Below are 26122 nucleotides of genomic sequence, written 5' to 3' on the forward strand. Positions count from 1 at the left end.
CTTTATAGTTTGACCCATAATTTCCCCTCCAAATGATGGAAGAAGTCCAGGACTCTAGTGTACTGCTGCCATGTAATACCTTCTACAATCCGGAAAGGCTAAGGCCCCCTTTAGTTTGTGTTTGATCAGGATATATAGGGCATGTTCACATGTAGCAGTTTTTGACGCTGCGGATCTGCAGCAGTTTCCCATGCGGTGTACAGTACCATGTAAACCTATGGAAAACCAAATCCGCAGTGCACGTGCTGCGGAAAAAAAACGCGCGGAAACACAGCGTTGTCTTTTCCGCAGCATGTCAATTGTTTGTGCGGAACTGCAGCGTTTCTGCACCCATAGACTTGCATTGAGTCGGGCACATCCGCAGCAAAACCGCAGATGTAAAAAAGATCTGCGGGGTTCAGCTGCGGGTGAAACGCTGCAGATCGGGAGGAGGGAAGTGTGTGGGTGGAGACTGTGCGTGTATGTGTGTGCGGGCGGGGGCTGTCGGGTCTGTGCAGGGCTCTCGGATGTTTGTGCTGGCTGCCGGGGGTCTGTGTGGGTGTGTGTGTGTGCAGACATCTTCCAATGGGACTACAAGTCCCATCGGACGATGCCTGCTGCAGTGACAGTGATTGACACATTAGCCAATGATGGGACAGTAGTAGTCCCATCATCCGGCTAATGTGTTGAATGTAAAAAAAAAAACACAAATATATAACATACAACAGAACATACAACATATGACAGAACATACAACATGCAGCAGAACATGCAGCATATACCATACAGCAGAACATGCAGCATATACCATACAACATACAACAGAACATACATTCCGTTTTTTTCAAAAATTCGCCGGATCCTGCCTGATGGATAGATGTAGATGGATGTATGGATAGTTAGGCTACTTCCACACATCAGTTTTTTTCTGTCAGGCAGGATCCGGGGAATTTTTGAAAAAACGGATCCGTTGCAAATAGTGAAAAACTGATGCAACTGATCTGTTTTTTTTTTTTTTTAGAGAGAGAGAATGGAAAAAATGCATGAAAAACCAGATTTGGAAGCCGGATTCATCATTTCACATCTGTTTCATACATTTTTTGCCGGATCCGTCGCTGTGTTTTTTCGCCGGACAGAAAAAAACTTTCCTCTGTACGTTTTCTCCGTCCACCGGAAACAGTTATTTTTGACGGATCCAGCAAAAAACGCAATCCTGCGCTAATACAACTCTATGAGGAAAAAAAAAGGATCTGGGGGAAAAAAAAAAGGATCCCTTTTTTTCAAAACTCGCCGGATTATGCCTGACTGCAAAAACCTTATGTGTTAAAGTAGCTCAACTATCCATATATCTACATCTATCCATAGATACACTGAACAGTGGGTTGATTAAATCTTGCACGTTTTATACTGCAATGATGGAGTGCTGCCTCTTTTTTGCCATATATACATCTATCCATAGATATATCTATCTACATCTATCTATCTATCTCATTCCTTCTATCTATCTATCTATCTGTGTGTAATGGAGTGTGGATTGGACAAATGTAAGAGGAGGTTAGAAAAGACATGACATCACAAATCTTTTTTTTTTTTTTTTTCAATAATATATCTTTATTTAGCTTTCAAAAACACATACAAAAACACATTAAAAAAGCATCAAAAACGCACCTGCGTTTTCTGCCAAGAGTTGCGGATTTAGTGCAGAAAAATCTGCAGGCAAATCTGCAACGTGTGCTCACAGCCATAAGGTTAGACAACCTCCATCATTCAAAATTCTAAGTGGCAAAAGCATAGGAGGTATGTATACAGTGCAGGTATAGGATATACCGCCTATGCTTTTGCCACTTTGAATATTGAATGATGGAGGATGTCTAACCTTATATGTCATACTATTTTGTACTTTTTATGGTGATAGTATGTCATTGCATCCCGTATTTACGGATATTCTATGTATATTCTTGGCCTAATTTTGTCATATTTCCATGAGTTATTTTAGTATACTGGTTTTGTATTCGGGCATAGCACTTACGGTAATATCTCCCTATATTTGCGGGGATCATCCTGCTCTAGCTTTTACTTCTATTGTTGTGTGTGATCTCTTGGTACACTATTTATTGTTCAATTATCTTACATTGAAGCCTGTGGAGTGAGTCCGGTGTGACTTCCCAACACAATCCAACAGAACTGGAAACATTGGCAACTCCGTGTCGTAGGAGTTCATAGGTTGCAATGCGACACTATAGGAAATCATTAGATGTGATTTCATTGTCTAATTTTTACTTACTGTATATTGTCTATTCTATGACCTCTTGTTAAACTATTTTTTTGTTAAAAAGAAAAAAAAGTTAATGTAATAATAAAGTATTCTGTATTTTATTTATTTTTATTTTTTTTATGAGGCTAGATGACTCCATTTTCTCTTTCATTCATTTATCTGCATAGGATTACATCACTATTATTCCCATTATGACATTCTGTGGGGGAACAGTATAACAGTAGGCCATGTTCCCAGCCCAGTCTACAATATATTCATGTTTTGTCTTCTTTCTGTCAGTTTCAATGCAAGTTAAATGTGACTCACTTGCCATAGGCTTCAATGCAAGTCACATGCGACTTATCTGCAATCTAAACATTTTGTCCTCTAAAATCATAGCTCTAAAAAAGGTGCATTGTGACTTGTCCGAGAATTGTTGTTGTGCAACACGTTGCCTCATAGGCCTGACCATATTAACATTCGCTTGAAGGAAAAGTGGAGCCGTTGCAAATAGCACCACTTTATTTTTGAATGTTGCTACCTGATTGCTATGGACAACTGTCCCGCTTTTGAGTTCATAATCAGAATGCAGTTATGTTGGAATAATGATTGCCTCAAGATGATGCCATTAGTCACAATTACCCCGATGCTGTATTTTAATATGATTCAGCATTTTATTTGTGCATCTTTTTTTGCGGCAATTTTATTTATTTATTTTTTGGGTGTATTAATAATTTGCTTCACTTTCAGAAATGATAATGTAGAAGCATCTTCTTCTTTGAGAGATAATTCAGGATTTGAAGAAGCAGATGCAAAAACGGGTAGGTAAAGCTAATTTATTGACTGATAATGCAAACAGTGGTGGTAGCAGATTAAAGGGAATCTGTCAGCAGGATCGTCCCTCCGAAGCTCTATATGGGCATGTCGGTCGTAGGAAGCTGAATAAAATGATACCTTAATATCTGTGATCTGATGTCTTATTCCAGAGCTTTCCAGGCTATGGGCCGTGCACTGAGCTGCGTGAGAATCTGCCTCCAGGAGAGGGAGTTACCAGCATGAGACATGTAACACAGGACAGTAGGACTGAACTTTGTCCCTTTACAAACACATTTTTTGCAGCTGTCTGAGCTCTGCTGAATTGTAATAATATGGCAACCCTCTCTGCCTGTGAGATGGAAGGTGAAAGGAACCTGCAGATGTGTCAGTTCTAGTCGCACACAGCTCTGCAGTGAGAGCAAAGAGCTGCCGTTACATATCTCACACTGGTAACTCCCCCTTTATGTAAAATAAGCTCTGGAGGTAGATTCTCACTCAGATCTATGTACGGCCCATAGTCCTAAACTCATTTACATATAAGGAAAATGTGGATTTCTCTGGATTAAGACCTCAGATATCAAGGTATCCTTTTATTCAGCTTCCTATGACCTACATGCTCATAGACGGCTAAGGAGGGACGATCCTACTGACTTATATTCCACTATCAATTGGTTTAGCATAGGACAATGTCAGTATAAAGGTGGCTTCTAATCTTTAAACTGTAACTCTGTTTATTAAGAATGCTGGAACTCCCACCTAAAGTTGAAGACTGACGTCTTGAGGCTAGATTGGGTGTGCATTCTTACTTAACTACTACAGAGATCCTATTTTGGATAGAATGGTGCTGTAAAAAACAATGTGGTTGTGAAGGTGTTAAAAGTCCAGAATTGAATATGGAAAGTTTAGCAGTGGCATATGATGTATTCTCTAATCCTTTATTATCTCATGAATCTTATTTTGTCTTGGTTCCCTCATATTATACTGCTTCTTCATTATGCAGTGTATTTACTCCATTCCTGTTTCTTCTCAATCCCATGTCTCTGTCATTAATCATGTTATCGCCATTGTCATATTTCTGTGAATAGCCTGACTTTATAAACCTTTCTAGTGGGAAGAAATAATTATCTACTCAATTCATTCACTTTTGTTTCCTGCACAGGAATATGTTATAGAATAGCTTAACCAGCGATTTCTTCATGTAATGGAAAAAGCTCTTTATTAGTCAGGTAACTTAGAGGGTTCTAACGTATCACCTTATCACCCATCCATAGGTTAGTTGCGAAGTGTCTCATTGCTGGGTGTCCGATTATGACATTTTTCCTGAAATTCCTTTAAAGGGAACCAGGTTTTCCTCATATAAAGTACTGCCAGCACCTATAAGCCTCTGTTACAGCATACTTGCGATTCCATCCTCCTTTCTTGTTTCGTGTGGATGACGCGTCCTACGTCATCACAAACAGAGCTGCACTCTGTAGTTCTAAAGCATGTAAATATATGAATAGCATTACAGCTCTAGATAATAAAATAAAATGGAGATACTTAGCACATAATTTGGCCAATTCATCCATGCCCAACGACAAGGCGATCTCCAGTTTTGCTGGGAACCTATATAGTGTGAATACCTCTCTAATGCTAAAGCCTAAGTTTATGGGTAGGTAAGATCCTGCTGCAAATAAAACCGCCACAGGCTTGAGGGTGGAGTGCTTGGTCAGAGAGCTAATATACATATACAAAAAGACTGACTAGTTTTTTGTTTTGGAAGTGCCAGAGTGTACAGATGCAAACTAAGAGTAGACATCTCTATGTAACAAACAAAGTTGCACTCTGTAGTTCTAAGGCATGTAAATATGAAATATATGAAAAATGAATATCATTACTGATCTAGATAATAAAAAAAAAATGGAGATACTTTGCACATAATTTGGCCAGTTCATACATGCCCTGCAACCAACGACAAGGCAATCTCCTGTTTTGCTGGGAACCTATTTAGTGTGAAAACCTCTCTAAAACTGAAACCTAAATTTATGGTTAGTTAGGATCCTGCTGCAATTAAAACTGCCACAGGGTGGAAGTGCCAGTCAGTCTTTTGTTATTTGTATATTGGCTCTCTGGCATAGCACTCCATCCACCAGCCTGTGGCAGTTTTAATTGCAGCAGGATCCTATCTACCCATAACTTTAGGCTTTAGTCTTAGAGAGGTTTTCACACTAGACACGTACTGTTCGGACTAAAAGACGCACTTTTTTCCCCAAAAATTTTGGTGGAAAATGGAGGTGCATCTTATAGTCAGAATATACTTAAAAATACTGTGGTGGCAGCAGGAGTCGGGCGATTCTGCGGCTGTCCCGGTCCGACAATTACACTCCCTTTCCAGGCTGGTGGGAAGATTCGGCTGTGGTGTGGGGGGCTCCCCCGGCATTTTGTGAAATCCCAGAGGCCCCCGCACATCCATTGTTGCGATGTGGTGGCCTTCAAGCCACCGGGAGTGGTGCATGCTCAGATTGAGATCTCGGAAAAAGATCTCGTCTCCCAAGATCTCGGGGCGAGATCTCAATCTGCTCCAATGCTGTGGCCTCCGGGAAAATGGCCGCCAGGGCCGGCGCATGCTCAGATTGAGATCTCGTCCCGACCAGCTGAGTGAAAATTTATTTAGAGACTCCATTTTGTCCACACTCCCAGTAATCAAGGGGCCGGCGGCCTCCTTATCGGATGCATCAGCTGACTCATCCAGACTGGCCGCAAGGTCTGCCGCATTATCTAATGCAGGCCAGTGAGCAGTCTAGTTATAAGGTTGCCCAGGGGACATACAGGCAAAAGGGAAACTTATTTGGTTCAGCTTTGGATTGCATCTTAGCAAAAGCTGCTGATAAGAAGAAAGGGTTCCCAGAACCTCCCTTCTCATCCTTCAGGCAGTCCTTTCGGAGGAAGAAATACAGCCGAAATAGACCATCCACAGAACGCAGTAGATGGGAGGATCAACAAAGGAAGGGCAAGAGGTTCCTATTTGGTAATTCTTCCCACGGTGGTAGAAAGCCCTCCAAATTACTCCCTACCCCAGGTGGGAGAAAGGCTCTCCCTCTTCCTTCCAGCCTGGGAGAAAATATCATCCAGCCCTTGGATTCTCAACCTGGTAAGGGCAGGGTTGAAGCTGGAGTTCGGGAGACATCCGCCAAACAGGTTCATCATAACGGGCTGTCCAGCTCAGAGCAAGTAGCACTGGAATCAGAGGTACTAAGCGTCTTAGAGAAAAATGTTCTGCAGGATGTTGCAGCAGGAGAAGAAGGGAAAGGCTTCTATTCTCCCCTGTTCCTAATAAAGAAGCCGGACAACTCATACAGAACGATTTTCAACCTGAAGGGCCTGAACAAGTTCCTGAAGATTCCAAAAATCAAGATAGTCAATAAAATCAGTGATACAACTGCTCTTTCCTGGTTGCTATATGGCCGTCCTGTACCTGAAGGACGCGTATTACCATGTGCCAATACACGTAGCATTCCGAAAGTATCTGAGTAGCAGTGCCAGTAGGGGGCACCACAAGGCACTTCCAGTACAGGGCCCTCCCCTTTTGGCCTTGTGGTAGCCCCGCATGTGTTCGCAAAGTTAATAGAAGAGGTTACGGCCCACCCCAGAGAAAGGAACAGACTGGTCATCCCATACCTGGATGACTTCCTGATAGTGGGTCGTTCTTTTAGGCTACGTTCACATTAGCGTTTTGCGTGTTTGCGTCGGGCGACGCAGCGGCGACGCATGCGTCATGCGCCCCTATATTTAACATGGGGGACGCATGGACATGCGTTGTGCGACGCATGCGTTTTTTTTTGCCGCAAGCGTCGGGCGCAGAAAACGCAACAAATTGCATTTTTCTTGCGTCCAAATTTCTGCAAAAAACAACGCATGCGTCGCAAAACGCAGCGTTTTTGCGTGCGTTTTGGTGCGTTTTTATTTGCGTTGTGCATTGTGTCGCCGGCGCACAACGCAAATGTAAACGTAGCCTTACTTATTACCACAGTCAAGTGAGAGACATAGCCACCATCTTAGAGAGCTTAAGGTGGTGTTTAAACCTAGAGAAATCAAGGTTAGACCCACAAAGGACACTAATCTTTCTAGGACTCTTACTTGACTCATGACAGCAGGAGTGTCGTCTACCGGATCAAAAAAAGGAAAAATTGCTCAGTCTTCTCTCCAGGTCAATACAAGTTCGGGTGATGTCCCTCAGGAACGGTATGTCCCTCCTGGGGTCCCTGACCTCATGTATCTTGGCAGTGAAATGGGCCCAAGTTCACTCGAGAGTTGCAGTGGCACGTGTTAGAAAGTCAAGGGGGTATCTGGGAGGTACACTGACACTGCCTCGGGAGGTAATACATTCGCTCCTCTGGTGGTTGGAGATGGTCCCTTCGGGAGGGGGTCCCGTGCTTTCTTCACGTCACCAGGGTAGTCACACAGATGCCAGCCCCAGGTGGTGGGGAGCGCATCTGGACAACCATCTGGTTCAGGGAACGTGGTCAGTGGTAGAAAAAGAAGGCTCCTCAAACATGTGGGAGCTCTTGGCGGTAGAGAATGCATTGCAGAGTCACCTACCATTCCTACAAGGTCATCATATTAAAATATTTTCGGCCAATTGGGTCACGGTTGCATATCTGAATCATCAGGGGGGTACACCGTCCCGTTCCCTAATGCAGATTACCAAACGAGTTTTCAGCCTTGCGTAGGAGAACATCCTTTTGCTATCTGCTCTTCACATCAGAGGAAAGTTCATAACAGCAGATTTTTTGAGCTGCACTTCTACAAGCCAATGGTCCCTCAAAACATCAATATTCAGGCGGTTAGTGGCCAGGTGGGGTGGCCAGAGATAGATCTTTTCGCTACTCAGCAGAACAGCAAAATGGTTCTGCTCCCTGGATGAGCCTTTCGGATCAGATGGGACTTCACCTTGGCCTATGCCTTCCCTCCAATTTGTCTGATACCAGCAGTTCTCAGGAAGATCAGGCAGGACAAGGCAAGAGTAGTGCTCATTGCCTCCTTTTGGGCCAAGAGGCCGTGGTTCTTCTGGCTGAGGAACATGTCAGTCACGGAACCATGGGTCCTTCTAGCTCGGGAGCCTGTATTCCATAATCAGGTAACTGGGCAGCACTTAACAGCCTGGAACTTGAGAGGTCAGTGCTAGAAATACACTATCAGTATTTGGTCAGTATTTTACATCAGTATTTGTCAGCCAAAACCAGGAGAGGAACAATCAAAGGAAAAGTACAATAGAAACACGTCACCACTTCTGCATTTATCACCCACTCCTGGTTTTAGCTTACAAATACTGATGTGAAATACTGACCAAATACTGATAGTGTGACCGTAGCCTAAGGGGTTTTCTCCGAACCTGGTCTCTACCTTGCTTACTAGTAGGAATAGTAGGAAGCCAGTCACTACAAAAATTTACGGTAGGACTTGGAAATAATTCTTGTCATCTACAGGATGTACTCTGGAAGAGAAAGTTCCCCTAGGAGAGATCCTGGAGTTCCTTCAGAGGGGACAGGAACAAGGCCTGGCGGTTGGTATCTTAAAAGTTCAGGTGTTGGCCTTAGGGGTTCTGTATAATTACAAACTCATCGGTAATCAGTGGGCGGTCAAATTTATTAATGCGTGTGCTAAATCCAGACCAGTCCCCGTGGCCAGGGTCCCTCCATGGGACTTGAACTTGGTTTTGAATGTTTTGACAGAACCCCCCCTTTGAGCCTTTAACTAAAGGGTATACCAAAATATATTGAACAACGGAGTATAAATGAAAGTATAAACCAAAAAACAAAAATAATACCCCTAAAATGTAACTTTTAATATTCTTAGGTGAAACTACCCTTAAATTAGGCTAGGTTCACATTTCGTTATGTGAACTCATTAAACGGACTACGTTACACTGCGGCATAACGCGGTGTAACGTAGTCTGTTAACGCCGCCATTGATTGTAATGGCGAACGCATCGCTAGTGCTAGCGATGTGCCGTCATTTGAGTGACGGACCGCGAACGCTGCAAGCAGCGTTCGCGGTCCATTCCTCGCTAGCGCAGATCGGGGATCGGCAAACGCGATCCCTTTTGGGACATTGCGTTAGCGCAGTCCGTAGCGCTATTCGCTAAACGGACTGCCCTAACGCAATGTGATATATAGAAGCTGGGCATAAATCCAAAAAAAATATTAAAGTGGAATAGCAATTGGATAAAACGTAACCTTTAATAGGTATAAGTTAAAAAATAGTAAACATACAACATATAAACCAGGGAGGGACACCCGTGTATCTATGTGACCCTAACCAACACAAAAAGGGGAAGAAAAAAAACAGAATACAAAAAACACATAAAATACTGACAGTACTGTAGCCTCCAAATACTATTGAGATAATGATCCAAAGTGCCGTTTGACTATACGGCCAACTATTGGTATACTTCAACACCAGATACAATGCTACATATCAGATAGAGCACATATATAAAGTACCTTGTGAACCATACATGGTACATGGATATGTATATCTAGATATATCATAGGTGTATTATCACAAAAAAGGAAGTCAGGCACAACAATACTAATATAGACACCCTGTACTATTACACCGAAAGAATATCTACTTATTACTCATGCTATTGATCATATGCCATGGGCAAAATGTAATATAGCCTAAGGCCCATAGAGTTCAAGGGTAATCAGGTTGTGTAGATATAACGGTGCCGTGTATATTGGGCGCTATAGGCAACTGTCAGTAATTTAGCAGCATATAAGAGGCATGTAATAGACCAAAAGTCACCATATCAAGTAACAAGACCGGGACCACGCTGCCCCATGAACACCTTTCATGAGCATCCCCCTTGTGTATATTGGTGCGGTCTCAATCCTTATGACACAATCTTAGTTGTCATAGAGCGGCACCTAACTGTGCCACTTTTGCATAAGGCACAATTACATGGGTAGATCTCACCCGATGGTGGAGAGAATCATCCTGTCTCTCAAAGGGTGAGAAAGACAGGATGATTCTCTCCACCATCGGGTGAGATCTACCCATGTAATTGTGCCTTATGCAAAAGTGGCACAGTTAGGTGCCGCTCTATGACAACTAAGATTGTGTCATAAGGATTGAGACCGCACCAATATACACAAGGGGGATGCTCATGAAAGGTGTTCATGGGGCAGCGTGGTCCCGGTCTTGTTACTTGATATGGTGACTTTTGGTCTATTACATGCCTCTTATATGCTGCTAAATTACTGACAGTTGCCTATAGCGCCCAATATACACGGCACCGTTATATCTACACAACCTGATTACCCTTGAACTCTATGGGCCTTAGGCTATATTACATTTTGCCCATGGCATATGATCAATAGCATGAGTAATAAGTAGATATTCTTTCGGTGTAATAGTACAGGGTGTCTATATTAGTATTGTTGTGCCTGACTTCCTTTTTTGTGATAATACACCTATGATATATCTAGATATACATATCCATGTACCATGTATGGTTCACAAGGTACTTTATATATGTGCTCTTATTGATATGTAGCATTGTATCTGGTGTTGAAGTATACCAATAGTTGGCCGTATAGTCAAACGGCACTTTGGATCATTATCTCAATAGTATTTGGAGGCTACAGTACTGTCAGTATTTTATGTGTTTTTTGTATTCTGTTTTTTTTTCTTCCCCTTTTTGTGTTGGTCAGGGTCACATAGATACACGGGTGTCCCTCCCTGGTTTATATGTTGTATGTTTACTATTTTTTAACTTATACCTATTAAAGGTTACGTTTTATCCAATTGCTATTCCACCCTAACGCAATGTGACCCTAGCCTTAGGGTCAAGAGACAAATAAGTCTTAACAATACAATCTTAGCAATACTAAAAGGATAGAAGTAAATCTGGGAAGGGGGTGATCTTTCCCTTACTCACCCTACCTTAAGCGGAGGTTGGCACCCTAAGTTCGACATGGTGCCCTCACTCAACGACGGCTCTCCCTTGAGACCCTAAGGGGAACTAACAAAGAAACAGCAACACCAATATTATCTAAAGTGCTAATGTGCTTGAAAGTGCTTAGTCAAAAACCTGCATAAGTAGTTCTCTTATGGTTGATATACCAAATTCAATCAGGGTTAGTTACTTTGCAGGCCCTGATAATTCATAACTAAAGCGCATTAGTGAGCAATATCATAAGCAAAGAAAAAATATCTCTATTTCTCAGACTTTAAAACGATATAGGGTTAATAACATACTGTCATGGGTTAATACCCTATCAAATAACGCATGTAAAATAGACCAAAATTGTTATAAGGTTTATCTCTTTGGATTAACCAAAATAACATGTCCATAAGCTCAATAGCATGATTATGCTAAAATAGTAATTACACCCCTCAGTTATGTATCAAAATAATGCAGGAAATGAATGAATCTATAAATCACATGTCCCCAACGTTTCTGACCTTGAGAGCCACATTCAGCTTTGAGAGAGGGTCGGGAGCCACATCCAGCCTTAAGAGATGGTTGCGAGCCACATCCAGCTCCCACCCCCTCACAGTAGTGGCAACCAAAGCCCCCATTACAGGCATAATGGTTAACAAAAAGCTTTTCCACAAAAATCACGCCAAAGCAGTATACTAAGATCCAGAGGTTCCCACAATGCCCCCATTCAGTATTCTCCTATAAAGCACTCCCAAGACACTGTCACATCCAGCTTCAAACATCTCCTCTGACAGGTGGTATCATCTTGTCTACAGCGTACCATACTTAAATCACCTCAAAACCCCTGAGACCAGTATATGTGGGTTCAGATCTGCTCTTCTGTGCAGGGCTGCTCACAAAATTCACCATTTTCAGATTTTCTCTTCATATCTGTTTGCTAGAACTGGAGCTAATTGACCAAGCAGACAGACATCCGCAAGCCACAATTCATGGGACCGTGAGCCACATGTGGCTCCCGAGCTACAGGTTGGGGACCCCTGCTATAAATTGACAGTGGTCAGAAAGATAATGTTAGAGGATGTACTCATCCGATTGGTTGCCCATCCCGACGCGTTTCCCCCAGGATAGTAAGCCTGGGTTCATCAGGAAAGAAGAGGGCTTCTCCCAGCAAGAGGAAGCTACAGTGAGCCACATCTTGTTATGCCCACTCGCAATAAAGGGTTACATGTGTCTCACTTTGTTCCCGTTTTAAATATTCATTGCCACCATGGATAGCGTGCACCCGGGCCAGGAAGTGACGTATCATTGGTCCGATAACGTCATCGGACTTCCGGTGAATGAGACGCACATGCGTTCCATCAGAGAAATGAAGTGGAACGCTAAGCGCTCCACCACGTGCAGCCGCAGTGGGTGACATAAATTGGAAGTAGGTTATAGCCTTAGCGTCAAACAAATGAGTTCCTAGGGCATAAAAATATGTGGAAATCTAGTGCGCTCCAACTGGAAATAACCTGTGTAAATGCCTAGAGAAAAATTAAAGGCAGCATTCAGAATATTTGGCTGCCGCAAAGGAGACAATTAAATAGCAGCACCCAAAAAAACTCTGGTATATATTCCACCACAAATTGCGCTATAATTACCCATTAATTTATTTAAATGGGCACTATATTATGTAATTATGCTGGGTAACACGGGTAAAACGGTGACACACTATCAACCCTCCTATGCGAAGTTCTATTTAATATCCATAGATAATACATTTTATCAACCACCGTTGGGTCAGTAGGGTTAACTCTGAAAGAACCATAATGATATAGTTCCACTTTTAATCTTCGTCAGGCTGCATAATTTTACAACGTTAACAGGCTGCAGAGGTACCTACGGCCTTTCGAAAAATAAAGTTATTGCAATTTTAAAACGGAATAGTTACAATTGTACCTACTCAGCCGGACGAAGGTTAAGTGGAAACTGCTCTGTGGTCTTATGAAAGACCTATACAATACACCAGTAGTTTATAATTTTCGACCTTAATATGAATACAAATATGCATCAGATGAAACTCGTGAAATTGAGCTGCTCATTTAAACCAAGAGGAGACATGAATTCCAACAAGAAGATCCACCTAGTTTCATGTTGGAGTATTCTTCTGTCCCAATCGCCAAGCCTGGCAGATTGGGGGACAGTCTCTATAACCTGGAACGAGAACACCATTCCTACTGTAAAGCACGGAGGTGGATCACTGATGTTTTGGGGATGTGTGAGCTACAAAGGCACAGGAAACTTGGTCAAAGATGAATGAAAAATGAATGCAGCACATTATGAGCAAATACGGGAGGCAAATTTGCACTCCTCAGCCCAAAAGTTGCGCATGGGACTTACTTGGACGTTCCAACATGACAACAATCCAAAACACAAGGCCAAGTCGACCTGTCATTGGCTACAGCAGGGCAAAGTGAAGGTTCTGGAGTGGCCATCTCAGTCTCCTGACCTCTGTATCATTAAACTACCCTGGGGAGATCTCAAGCACTGAGTTTATGCTAGACAGCCCAGGAATTTATGGGAAATTTAGGCTTCTTTCCAAGAAGAGTGGGCAGCTTTACCATCTGAGAAAATAAATCCACAACTACCACAAAGGACTTCAAGCTGTCTTTGATGTTTGAGAGGGCAATACATGGTATTAAGAAATGGGGTATGTGAACTTTTGTTCACGGTCATTTTGGTTGTTTTGGGTTGGCATTATGATTTAAAAAGAGAAGACACAGTAGTTTGACGATAAATGGCTTCACCCAACCACTAACCATGAGTGGAGAAAAAGTTTGGTGTTATCATACATATTCTCTGAAAAAAGGCCAAGAAAGCAAAAATTCTGCAGGGGGGATATGTAAAGTTTTGAGCACAACTGTACATGGTTTCCTTTAATTTACTTACATAGCACCGTACAACGACTTTACCAGCACATTCTGACATCACGGTAACCTGTAACCTCCTTACTCCCACAACCCAGACATGAATAGATATAGAAATCTCGGGTGCCATAACCCTTCCCAACAGTGAAAATTTCAAAGACCATTCTCAGGCAATTGTTAATTTGCCTTTCTAACTAGATAGATTAAGGAGAATGTCTCCTTTTTTGAAGGGTTAATTTTGCACAGGTAAGATAAATTCCCATTTTTCTGTTCCAGGCCTCCATTGGTATTATATGTATGAATGCCCTTGGATGTCTGGAAGCCTCTTACTAATCAAAAAGGGTCATCATGTCTGAATAAATGGCGTTTTATGCAAATAATCCCAGATTTGTATGATGTTTTACTATTCAGAATTAAAAGGAGAATGTTAAATATATGGGAGGGTGGTCACCAAGCAGCGCAGCCTCTTATTAGCAGCCAGGCGGTGGCACACTGATGCTGCTTAGATGCTGATTTTTTTTTCAGGATTATTAAAGTTCTCCTGATTCATGAGCTAATAATTATATGTTACTAGGGCTTAATATTATAATGTTTGAATGTTTGCTTTGATAATATAGATAAGCTGACAAAGGGGCGGAATAATTATTCAAATGAATGGTGTGAATAATCGGGACGTTCATCTCTTGCATGTAAATCACTTGCCATCAGACTTGTCTGCTTGATGTATTACACCACATTTGATTAAGACCCATGATGTTCCACAACTTTATACTGCTGCTAAGAAACTTTGTACTGTCACTCACCTCGGCCATTGTAGCTTGTGTATGTTTCACAGAAAACAAAAAGAAACTTTATCTCTAAGGCTGTGTGAACACGTTCAGGAATTTGTGTTTTTTCGCTATAAAAATGCGATAAAAGCGTAAAAAAAGCATACATTAAGCATCCTATTTATTAGAATTCAATCCGCATTTTTTGTGCACATAATGCGTTTTTTTCCGCGGCGGAATCACATTCCGAAAAAACGCAGCATGTTCATTCTTTGTGCGGAATCGCAGGGATTCCGCACACATAGGAATGCATTGATCCGCTTACTTTCCGCATGTGGCTATGCCCACCATGCGGGGAGTAAGCGGATCATGTGCGGTTGGTACCCAGGGTGGAGGAGAGGGGACTCTCCTCCAGGCCCTGGGAACCATATAATTGTTAGGAAAAAAAAAAGAATTAAAATAATAAATATTGATATTATAAGCTTCTGGCGTCTCTCGCAGCGTTCCTGCTCCTCGTGATGCTCGTGTTCCCAATAATGGATTGCGAGAATGACCTGTGATGACGTGCGGTCTCGCGAGACCGCTACGTCATCTGAGGTCATTGCCGCTAGGCATTATTGGGAACGGGAGTTGCCGGGAGCATTGCGAGGAGTGGGAAGACTGCCGGGGACGCCGGAAGATGAGAATATCACAATTTTTTATTTTTTTTTATTATTTTTAACATATCTTTTTACTATTGATGCTGCATAGGCTGCATCAATAGTAAAAATTTGGTCACACTTGTCAAACACTGTTTGACAAGTGTAACCAACCTGTCAATCAGTTTTCCAAGCGATGCTACAGATTGCTTGGAAAACGCTAGTATTCTGCAAGCTAAATACGCTTGTACAACACTAGTGTTTAGCGGGAAAACGCATGCCAATTCCGTTATGCGTTTTCCCGCTGCAGGGAGTTCTGGAATTGCCACGGAAATTTCCGTGGCAATTTCGGACGTGTGCACATAGCCGAATACTTGCTTTTTTAAACCTTCCCTGCTCCTTCTCGATAAATGGAGGAAAAATTCTGCATAATGTCCAAATCAATCTGATGCATATTTCTCACATTTGAGGCTTGTACACCATAAGGTTCATAACCTATTTTGGTCTGAAATTATGTGATTGTACCATTCCCAAAGCTTCATAATATTTATAGGGGTATTGTAATTCTAGTTATATATTGACCATACTATATATGCCATAATATAACAAGTGGAGCTTTAATTTTTGGAACTTCAACCATCGTAGACCAAAGATGGTCCTCTGCTCCCCTCTTTATCACTGCAGAAAAAAAGGAGTCAAGATGACCAAACTTGAGTGCAGCTATCACCATAACACAAGAGTTACTGAACACAGAGAAATCTGAAATTACCACATGTGGCCCCCAGGCCACAGGTTGTTCACCCCTGATTTAGACAACTTTATGTGCGCTAATAGGGAACCATTCATGGCCCAATCTCTATTAACCTGCAGAAACGGGGATAATCTGTAGGTTAATAGCGTTCTAAAGCCGTGCGTTAGATGCCGCACTGGAAACCGTTACCAAGAGGAAAAAACTTAATTCCATCCAGCTTTCAGTCATGGAGGCGCGACTGGTGTGGCTTCAGTCACCGCTCAGTACAAAGTGAGTGGCAGCTCGTTCTATACAGATTTGCTGCAGAGACGGTTGTCAATCAGTATGACAGAGCTTGCTTTCAGGTGCTGCTTACTGAGAGGTGAGCTAAGTTTCTTCGGCATGCTCTGACTGATGGCCGGGAGGAATAAAGTTAATTTCCCCCTGGCAGCGGGGCTTTCAGTGTGGTAGCCAAGAATAATAGCTTTTGGGGACATTATCCTATCCTTTTAATATATCAGCCACACAAATCGCTTTTCTCTGATTTATGATTACATATACAACAAATTTTAAGAGTTTTCTGCTTCCAGAAAAACCCTGAGCTTTACTCACCATTCTTAGGCCGGGTTCAGACTGCGTCAATGGTGTCCGTTAGACGGACTACGTTACACCGCAGCATAAACGCGGTGTAACGTAGTCCGTTACGGCCGCCATTGACTGCAATGTCAGACGCCTCGCTAGCGCATGACCACAATGGGGGCGTGCGCTAGGGATGTGCCGTCATTGAGTGACGGACCCTGAGACGCGGGCTGCAGCGTTTCCGGGTCCGTCGCTGCTAGCGCAGATAGAGCTAGCAGATGATCTATCTGCGCTAGCGCCATGGAACGTCGGCACTTGCGCTAGCAGCAGCCTGTTAGCGCATGTGCTGAACGGGCTGCTGCTAGCGCATTGTGAACTTAGCCTAAGGTCCAGAGCTGAGTCTCCGCCGCTGCTCCAGGTGTTTGTCTTCAGAACTTGTCACATTGACTGCGCTGTAGCCAATCAGTGAGCTCGGCAGCTCTGCCCGAGTTGACAATACGAGCTGCTCGGAGCCACTGAGCTTGTTATTAGCTGCAGCTTTGTTAACATGACAGTAGCTGTGGACACTAGTAACATAGTAACATAGTTAGTAAGGCCGAAAAAAGACATTTGTCCATCCAGTTCAGCCTATATTCCATCATAATAAATCCCCAGATCTACGTCCTTCTACAGAACCTAATTGTATGATACAATATTGTTCTGCTCCAGGAAGACATCCAGGCCTCTCTTGAACCCCTCGACTGAGTTCGCCATCACCACCTCCTCAGGCAAGCAATTCCAGATTCTCACTGCCCTAACAGTAAAGAATCCTCTTCTATGTTGGTGGAAAAACCTTCTCTCCTCCAGACGCAAAGACTACTAGCAGTCACTGGTAGTAGCAGAGCCTCCGAGCTGGACCTGGCAGGGAGGATGAGTAAAGCAAAGTTTGGGCTATCTTAAAGGGAAGTTGTCACCAGGTTTGTACCATATGAGGTAAGGCCTGTACCTTTCAGCCCTGATTTACAGCATTCTAATATGCCTCTACTCCAGCCCGCAAGATAAATAAAAGATCTTTTACTTGTTGGCGAGTGGGGTTTGGGGGGTCGGGTCCGATGGGTGCCGCAGTCTTGGTCTGGTGCCTCATCTCTTCTTGTGATGGCATCCTCCTTCAGGCGCATTGGCTGGGGCACTGGATGACGTAGGACACATCATCCACACGAAGCACAGAAGGAGGACGGCGTCACAAGAAGAGACAAGTCGCAAGACCAGACGCCAATCAGACAAGACCGCTCCACAGGTGAGTATTTTAAAAGGTATTTTTCTTGCTGTATATAAAAGATGCTGTATATGATGGCTACAGGCCTTCCCTCATATGGGACAAACCCGGTGGCCGCTTTCCTTTAAACAAACTGCACTTAGGAGATCAATTTTCTGAAACCAGAAAACCCTTTCAATATTAATATTTATTTAAAGTGAACCTGCCGCCAGTTTTGGCTGGTAAGCAAGCAGGGGGGGGGGGGGGCGGTATTGCAAGCAGGAGGGCGGTATTGCAAGAAGAAGGGAGGCGTCAGACCAAGACCAGCGACGACCATCGGAGCGGACCACCTCGCAGGTGAGTATAATAAAAGTTATTTTTCTTCGCTTACAGGTCGGGTTGGGGGCAGATATACAGCATTATAGAATGCTGTATATCAGCCCAGAAAAGGGATGGCTGTATCTCTTATCAGCCCTTTAAGATGATTAGCATTACTAAAAATGTGTATTTAAAAAAAAAAAAAAAGTTAATCCAAAAATGTTTAAAAGTTTAGGCTAGCCCAAATATTGTTTTTGTGGAGCGGACTTGAAATACATTATTTACTCACATATAGCACAGCATTAACATTCTGCAGCAGTTTGCTGAGATCATCACTGTCCCATTGGGACTCACAATCTAAATTGCCTATCAGTGTTTTGTCTTTGGTGTGTGGGAGGAATCTGGAGCACCAGGAGGTAACGCACAACCAGACTCCATGCAGATGATAAAACATGCTGCACACTTTACTTGATATACAATACTTTGCTGATTTCTCAAAGCACTGCTTCCTGTGCTCCTCTGGCTTACAAGATAGCCATTAGCACGTGTGCTTCCTCTCGGGTTGTTGGGTAATCGACAGCATAACACCCTGACCTTAGAACCAAGTTGGCAGATGCGGAGCTCCTCGCAGCCATAGGAGAGTGACAATTTCTGACTTGCATGCACTAATTTATGGCTTAGGCTTTCATCCCTAACCCCTTTAAAATTCCCTCTCTAAATGCTTTTTACACCAAATTCCTATTGGCTTTCATGTGATGGGAGGGGAAGGGGAACCATTCTGTAATCTTCAGCCAATCACTGAAAGAACAGCCATACTTTTCAGTACATGGTTAAAATACCAGTTTAGAGCAGCAGGTTCCAATTGTAAATGGTTGTAAAATACTGATGAACAACCAGTCACACAGATAAGGGTTGTATAGGGCACCAGTCACACAGATAAGGGTTGTATAGGGCACCAGTCACACAGATAAGGGTTGTATAGGGCACCAGTCACACAGATAAGGGTTGTATAGGGCACCAGTCACACAGATAAGGGTTGTATAGGGCGCCAGTCACACAGATAATGGTTGTATAGGGCACCAGTCACACAGATAAGGGTTGTATAGGGCACCAGTCACACAGATAAGGGTTGTATAGGGCACCAGTCACACAGATAAGGGTTGTATAGGGCACCAGTCACACAGATAAGGGTTGTATAGGGCGCCAGTCACACAGATAATGGTTGTATAGGGCACCAGTCACACAGATAAGGGTTGTATAGGGCGCCAGTCACACAGATAATGGTTGTATAGGGCGCCAGTCACACAGATAATGGTTGTATAGGGCACCAGTCACACAGATAAGGGTTGTATAGGGCACCAGTCACACAGATAAGGGTTGTATAGGGCGCCAGTCACACAGATAATGGTTGTATAGGGCACCAGTCACACAGATAATGGTTGTATAGGGCGCCAGTCACACAGATGAGGATTGTATAGGTCACCAGTCACACAGATAAGGGTTGTATAGGTCACCAGTCACACAGATAAGGGATGTATAGGGTACCAGTCACACAGATAATGGTTGTATAGGGCACCAGTCACACAGATAAGGGTTGTATAGGGCACCAGTCACACAGATAAGGGTTGTATAGGGCGCCAGTCACACAGATAAGGGATGTATAGGGTACCAGTCACACAGATAAGGGTTGTATAGGGCACCAGTCACACAGATAAGGGTTGTATAGGGCGCCAGTCACACAGATAAGGGTTGTATAGGGCGCCAGTCACACAGATAATGGTTGTATAGGGCGCCAGTCACACAGATAAGGGTTGTATAGGGCGCCAGTCACACAGATAAGGGATGTATAGGGTGCCAGTCACACAGATAATGGTTGTATAGGGCGCCAGTCACACAGATAATGGTTGTATAGGGCGCCAGTCACACAGATAATGGTTGTATAGGGCACCAGTCACACAGATGAGGATTGTATAGGTCACCAGTCATACAGATAAGGGTTGTATAGGGCACCAGTCACACAGATAAGGGATGTATAGGGCGCCAGTCACACAGATAAGGGTTGTATAGGGCACCAGTCACACAGATAAGGGTTGTATAGGGCGCCAGTCACACAGATAATGGTTGTATAGGGCGCCAGTCACACAGATAAGGGTTGTATAGGGCACCAGTCACACAGATAAGGGTTGTATAGGGCACCAGTCACACAGATAAGGGTTGTATAGGGCGCCAGTCACACAGATAATGGTTGTATAGAGCACCAGTCACACAGATAAGGATTGTATAGGTCACCAGTCACACAGATAAGGGTTGTATAGGGCGCCAGTCACACAAATAAGGGTTGTATAGGGCACCAGTCACACAGATACAGGTAGTGTGCAGTTTCTGGCTTACAGCCTATTGCTCAGGCCCATACACTATCAGACAGGCTGGCCAGCATTATGTAAGTATACCCCACAAAGACAACCAGTATGGCTTGGCATGGCTGCATCGTGCAAAATACATTAGATGTCAGTTGATATTTTGGAAAAAAACATGCAAACTCGCATCCCGAGAGTATGTGTATATGTATATAGGATGCAGAGGCATCCTATATACATATACCATGTATAAGATAAGGTCTTTGCTTTCTCATTTTTCATGAGATTGTAACTGGCAGAACTTTCATGAGCAGTGTTTTTTGTAGTAGCATAGTGATGACTGAGTTTAATGTGACATTAAAGGGGTTTGACAACATTTATAATTACATTTTTTTTTTTCATTTCTTTTGCAATCCTAGCTGTAATATATGTACTTTAGTGATTTACTCTTTCCCGAAACCACTGCCCCGCAATCCTTATTGTTTATTAGCTGGTGACCATAACATGTAGTCACGTCACAAGATTGCAGCAGGAAATTTAGGCTACCTGCTGATATACCATCCTAGCTGACAGCACATTATTCTATGAATTTCGCATATCGTACTTCTGATCAATAGAGAGCACTGAGGACTATTGATGTGGGCACAGCCTAGAATCAATAAGGTACAGAAGTAGTTATTTTTTGTAAATGCATTTATAGATCTTGGCAAACACTTTAACCCGTTTGAGGGCAATTAATTTTCCCTATGGCCCACATGAGACCATTACTTTTGTGGAGGGCCGAACCAGTAGGCTGAAATTGTGTTGAATCATAATTTTAACATTAATTTTTTCTATTTAACCCCTTCATGACCATGGGATTTTTCGTTTTTCCGTGTTCGTTTTTCACTCCCCTCCTTCCCAGAGCCATAACTTTTTTATTTTTCCGGCAATTTAGCCATGTGAGGACTTACTTTTTGCGGGACGAGTTGTAATTTTGAACGACATCATTGGTTTTAGCATGTCGTGTACTAGAAAACAGGAAAAATATTCCAAGTGCGGTGAAATTGCAAAAAAAAGTGCAGTCCCACACTTGTTTTTTGTTTGGCTTTTTTGCTAGGTTCACTAAATGCTAAAACTGACCTGACTTTATGATTCTCCAGGTCAGTACGAGTTCATAGACACCTAGCATGACTAGGTTATTTTTTACCTAAGTGGTGAAAAAAATTTCCAAACTTTGCTAAAAGAAAAAAAAAATTGCGCCATTTTCCGGTACTTGTAGCGTCTCCATTTTTCATGATCTGGGGTCGGTTGAGGGCTAATTTTTTGCGTGCCAAGATGACGTTTTTAATGAATGCATTTTGGTGCAGATACGTTCTTTTGGTCACCCGTTATTGCATTTTAATGCAATGTCACGGCGACCAAAAAAATGTAATTCTGGCGTTTCGAATTTTTTTCTCGCTACGCTGTTTAGCGATCAGGTTAATGCTTTTTTTAAATTGATAGATCAGGCAATTCTGAACGCGGCGATACCAAATATGTGTAGATTTGATTTTTTTTATTGATTTATTTTGATTGGGGCGAAAGGGGGGTGATTTAAACTTTTATATTTTATTTTTTTTTTTTCACATTTTTTTTTTACTTTTTTTTTTTACTTTTGCCATGCTTCAATAGCCTCCATAGAAGCAGGCACAGCACGATCGGCTCTGCTACATAGAAAATCAGGTGTGCTGTGAGCGCCGACCACAGGGTGGCGCTCACAGCTACCGGCGATCAGTAATCATAGAGGTCTCAAGGACCTCTATGGTTACAATACTGAAGCATCGCCGACCTCCGATCGTGCGGATGCTGTAGTTAAATGCCGCTGTCTGCGTTTGACAGCGGCATTTAACTAGTTAATAGGCACGGGCAGATCGCGATTCTGCCCGCAACTTTTTACGGGCACATGTCAGCTGTTCAAAACAGCTGACATGTCCTGGCTTTGATGCGGGCTCACCGCCGGAGCCCGCATCAAAGAGGGGCTTCTGACCTCGGACGTACTATCCCGTCCGAGGTCAGAAAGGGGTTAAACCTACAAGAGAAAAAAATAAGCAAAAACCCTGATGTAACTAAGTAAAAAAGCAAAAGTGCAGATAAATAACAGGGTTTTTAGTAATACTGTTTTTTGATTAAAAAAAATAGCACAAAAGCCATCCCATCGCGTCAAAAGCCATCCCATCGCGTCAAGGTAACTCTGATAGGGACAGTCCTACACTGTCTAATATTAAAACCTTACTAAAAACTGCGTTATTTAAATGCACTTTTGCTTTTTTACTTAGTAGCATCGAGGGTTTTGCTTTTTTCTCTTGTAGGTTTTAATGTTTTGTGGCCAATGTGAACATGCGTTTAACCTCTGCATGTGTACCAACTCAAGTTAAGCTCAATTTTTGTGTTTTTTTTCTCTGTATCGTTGCATTCCGTGAAAGTCGGGGTGTGGCCTCCCTGTTTCTGAGCTAGAGACTATATATAAGGCTTCCCCAGTCTGGTGTTTCACTGGTTGGGCCCAGTCCTTTTGTCTGCCCTTATTCACACTGAGGTCAACACTGACACATCGTAAGGTTTTAATATTTGATCGGGACAGTCCTACACTGTCTGAGTTACCTTGACGCGGTGGGATGGCTTTTGAGCTATTTTTTATCTAAAAACAGTATTACTAAAAACTCTGTGTTATTTAAATGCACTTTTGCTTTTTTCACTTAGTTACATCAGGGTTTTTGCTTACTTTTTTTCTCTTGTAGGTTTTAATGTTTTGTGGCCAATGTGAACATGCGTTTAACCTCTGCATGTGTACCAACTCAAGCTCAATTTTTGTGTTTTTTTTTTTAATTAATTTTTTTATATTAATACTAATTGTATCATTTACTATTGAGCAAAATTAAGTATGCTGACACCCACCTATATGTATGAGCCCGTACACTGCCTCCTACTTACAGTATGAGCCCCACATAGCCCGCTATATACAGTATAATCTCTCACAAAGCTTCTATATACAGTATGAGCCCCAAAATAGCCCTCTATATACAGTATGTACTCATTTTCTATATACTTTTAGCGATTTGCTAGCATGTATAAAGTATAGTCCCAGAAACTGACAATCCAAAGGATTTTTTTTTACAACTTTCTGAATATTTTTTTTTTTTTAAATAATTTATATAAGAAAAAATAAATAAACTTAAAGGGAAGGTGCCATCAAAAAAAATTTTTTTTTCAGAAATTGTAAAAATGTAAAGAATTAATGATTACATTTTCTTAAAAAATATTATCATTTGTTTATAATTTAGTAAAATATGAAAAATAATTTGAAAAGTTTTGGAATTTCCACTTTTCAACACTAGTGGGAGCAGCTGCTGAAATTTCAGAAAAACCTAGTGTACAAATAGCTCACATTACTGCACTGCAGTAATTATGGGCGGAGTCTGCTGACGTGTGTGATGTCTCCTCTCCTCTCCTTATGGGTGTTTGCTAAGGGATTAGAGAGGATGATATTCAGGAACCCAGTGAGCAGCCATTTTGTTGGTGACTGCAGAGTAAGGCTGCCGTCACACTATCAGTATTTGGTCAGTATTTTACCTCAGTATTTGTAGCCAAAACCAGGAGTGGAACAAATAGAGGAAAAGTATAATAGAAACATATCCACCACTTCTGCATTTATCACCCACTCCTGGTTTTGGCTACAAATACTGAGGTAAAATACTGACCAAATAATGATAGTGGTCGGCACGCAGCCTTATACTGACAAGTAGACAGTCACCAAGGATGGCAAGCAGCAAGGATTCTGGGAGATATGTGGTGGAGGGAGCAGGGTGACAGCAGCACAGAGTATTTCAGGAGAGCAGTGTGCTGGTCTATAGGGGCCCCCTGTTTGGTGCGCGGAGCAGCCAGGGATTGTACATAGAGCGCTGTCTTTTATACACATGGATGGACCGTCTGCTCCACAGAAATCCAGGAAACATTTCTGCGGATTGATGGCCTGGTCTGATCCAGACTTTGCATGCAGACCCCATTCCCCTCCTCAGATCCTGTCTTCTCCATCCTGTCCTGGCAATGTGTGAAAGCGAGGCGACAGGCGCAGTCCGGGGTGACGCTGGGAAGGAAATGTAGCCATATAGTAACGATAAAAATGAGACCCCTCTCTTCAGCTGCCTCACCAGCCCTGACTGCACCTAACTGGAGGTCATGCTGCCCCCTCTATTACCCCAGACCCGCGTGCAGGTGCTCAGCCAGAACCACCATAGAATGGGTCCGCTTTCTGAAGATAATACTGCCATAGTGTTCTCGCATAATACCGCCATATAGATCACACACAATACTATGAAATAGATCACACAATACTGTCACAGTTCTCACATAATACCACCATATAGATCACACATAATACCGCCAGTGTTCTCACATACCGCCATATAGATCACACATAATACCGCCAGTGTTCTTACATACCGCCATATAGATCACACATAATACCGCCAGTGTTCTCACATACCGCCATATAGATCACACATAATACCGCCAGTGTTCTCACATACCACCATATAGATCACACATAATACCGCCAGTGTTCTCACATACCACCATATGCTTCTCACATAATACCGCCATATAGATCACCCATAATGCCGCCACATAGATCTCACATGTATTGTAAATAAAGACTCGGCCAGAATAAAGTCCTTTATTAATCTTTTTTATACCATACCGAACGCATAATCCTCGACTCCCTCATCTCCCACAACAAAAATAATAAACCACAATGGGGAAAGACACGCAGGGGGGAGAGGAGTGCATAGGAGAGGATTAGATACTGACTGCTGAGCCGAGTATCTAATCCTGTCCTGTGTGATACTGTGCTGCGCCGTGTATCTAATCCTATCTTGTGTGATACTGTACACAGGACAGGATTAGCTACACAAGACTAGATTAGCTACACAGGACAGAGGTAGCAGTGGTAGATGGTATATAGAGGCAGGTAGCAGTCGTAGATGGTATATAGAGGCAGGCAGCAGTGGTAGATGGTATATAGAGGCAGGCAGCAGTCGTAGATGGTATATAGAGGCAGGCAGCAGTGGTAGATGGTATATAGAGGCAGGCAGCAGTGGTAGGTGGTATATAGAGGCAGGCAGCAGTCGTAGATGGTATATAGAGGCAGGCAGCAGTGGTAGATGGTATATAGAGACAGGCAGCAGTGGTAGATGGTATATAGAGGCAGGCAGCAGTGGTAGGTGGTATATAAAGGCAGGCAGCAGTGGTAGGTGGTATACAGAGGCAGGCAGCAGTGGTAGGTGGTATACAGAGGCAGGTAGCGGTGGTATATAGGGGCAGGTAGCAGTGGTATATAGGGGCTGGTAGCAGTGGTATATAGGGGCTGGTAGCAGTGGTATATAGGGGCTGGTAGCAGTGGTATATAGGGGCTGGTAGCAGTGGTATATAGGGGCTGGTAGCAGTGGTATATAGGGGCTGGTAGCAGTGGTATATAGTGGCTGGTAGCAGTGGTATATAGGGGCTAGTAGCAGTGGTATATAGGGGCTAGTAGCAGTGGTATATAGGGGCTGGTAGCAGTGGTATATAGGGGCTGGTAGCAGTGGTATATAGGGGCTGG

At 42.9% G+C, this 26122-nt stretch overlaps 1 protein-coding gene across 1 annotated transcript in view; it reads left to right on the forward strand.

The window, feature by feature from the left end:
* CAAP1 (caspase activity and apoptosis inhibitor 1) overlaps window positions 1-26122 on the forward strand; it is a 55706-nt gene that overhangs the window by 24124 nt on the left and 5460 nt on the right. The window contains exon 5 of the mRNA XM_069765427.1: window positions 2984-3054. Coding sequence (XP_069621528.1) covers window positions 2984-3054 — 71 coding nt within the window. The remainder of the gene's footprint in view (window positions 1-2983; window positions 3055-26122) is intronic.

This window comes from Ranitomeya imitator, chromosome 1 (assembly GCF_032444005.1).
Source record: "Ranitomeya imitator isolate aRanImi1 chromosome 1, aRanImi1.pri, whole genome shotgun sequence".
NCBI classification, from domain to species: Eukaryota; Metazoa; Chordata; class Amphibia; order Anura; family Dendrobatidae; genus Ranitomeya; species Ranitomeya imitator.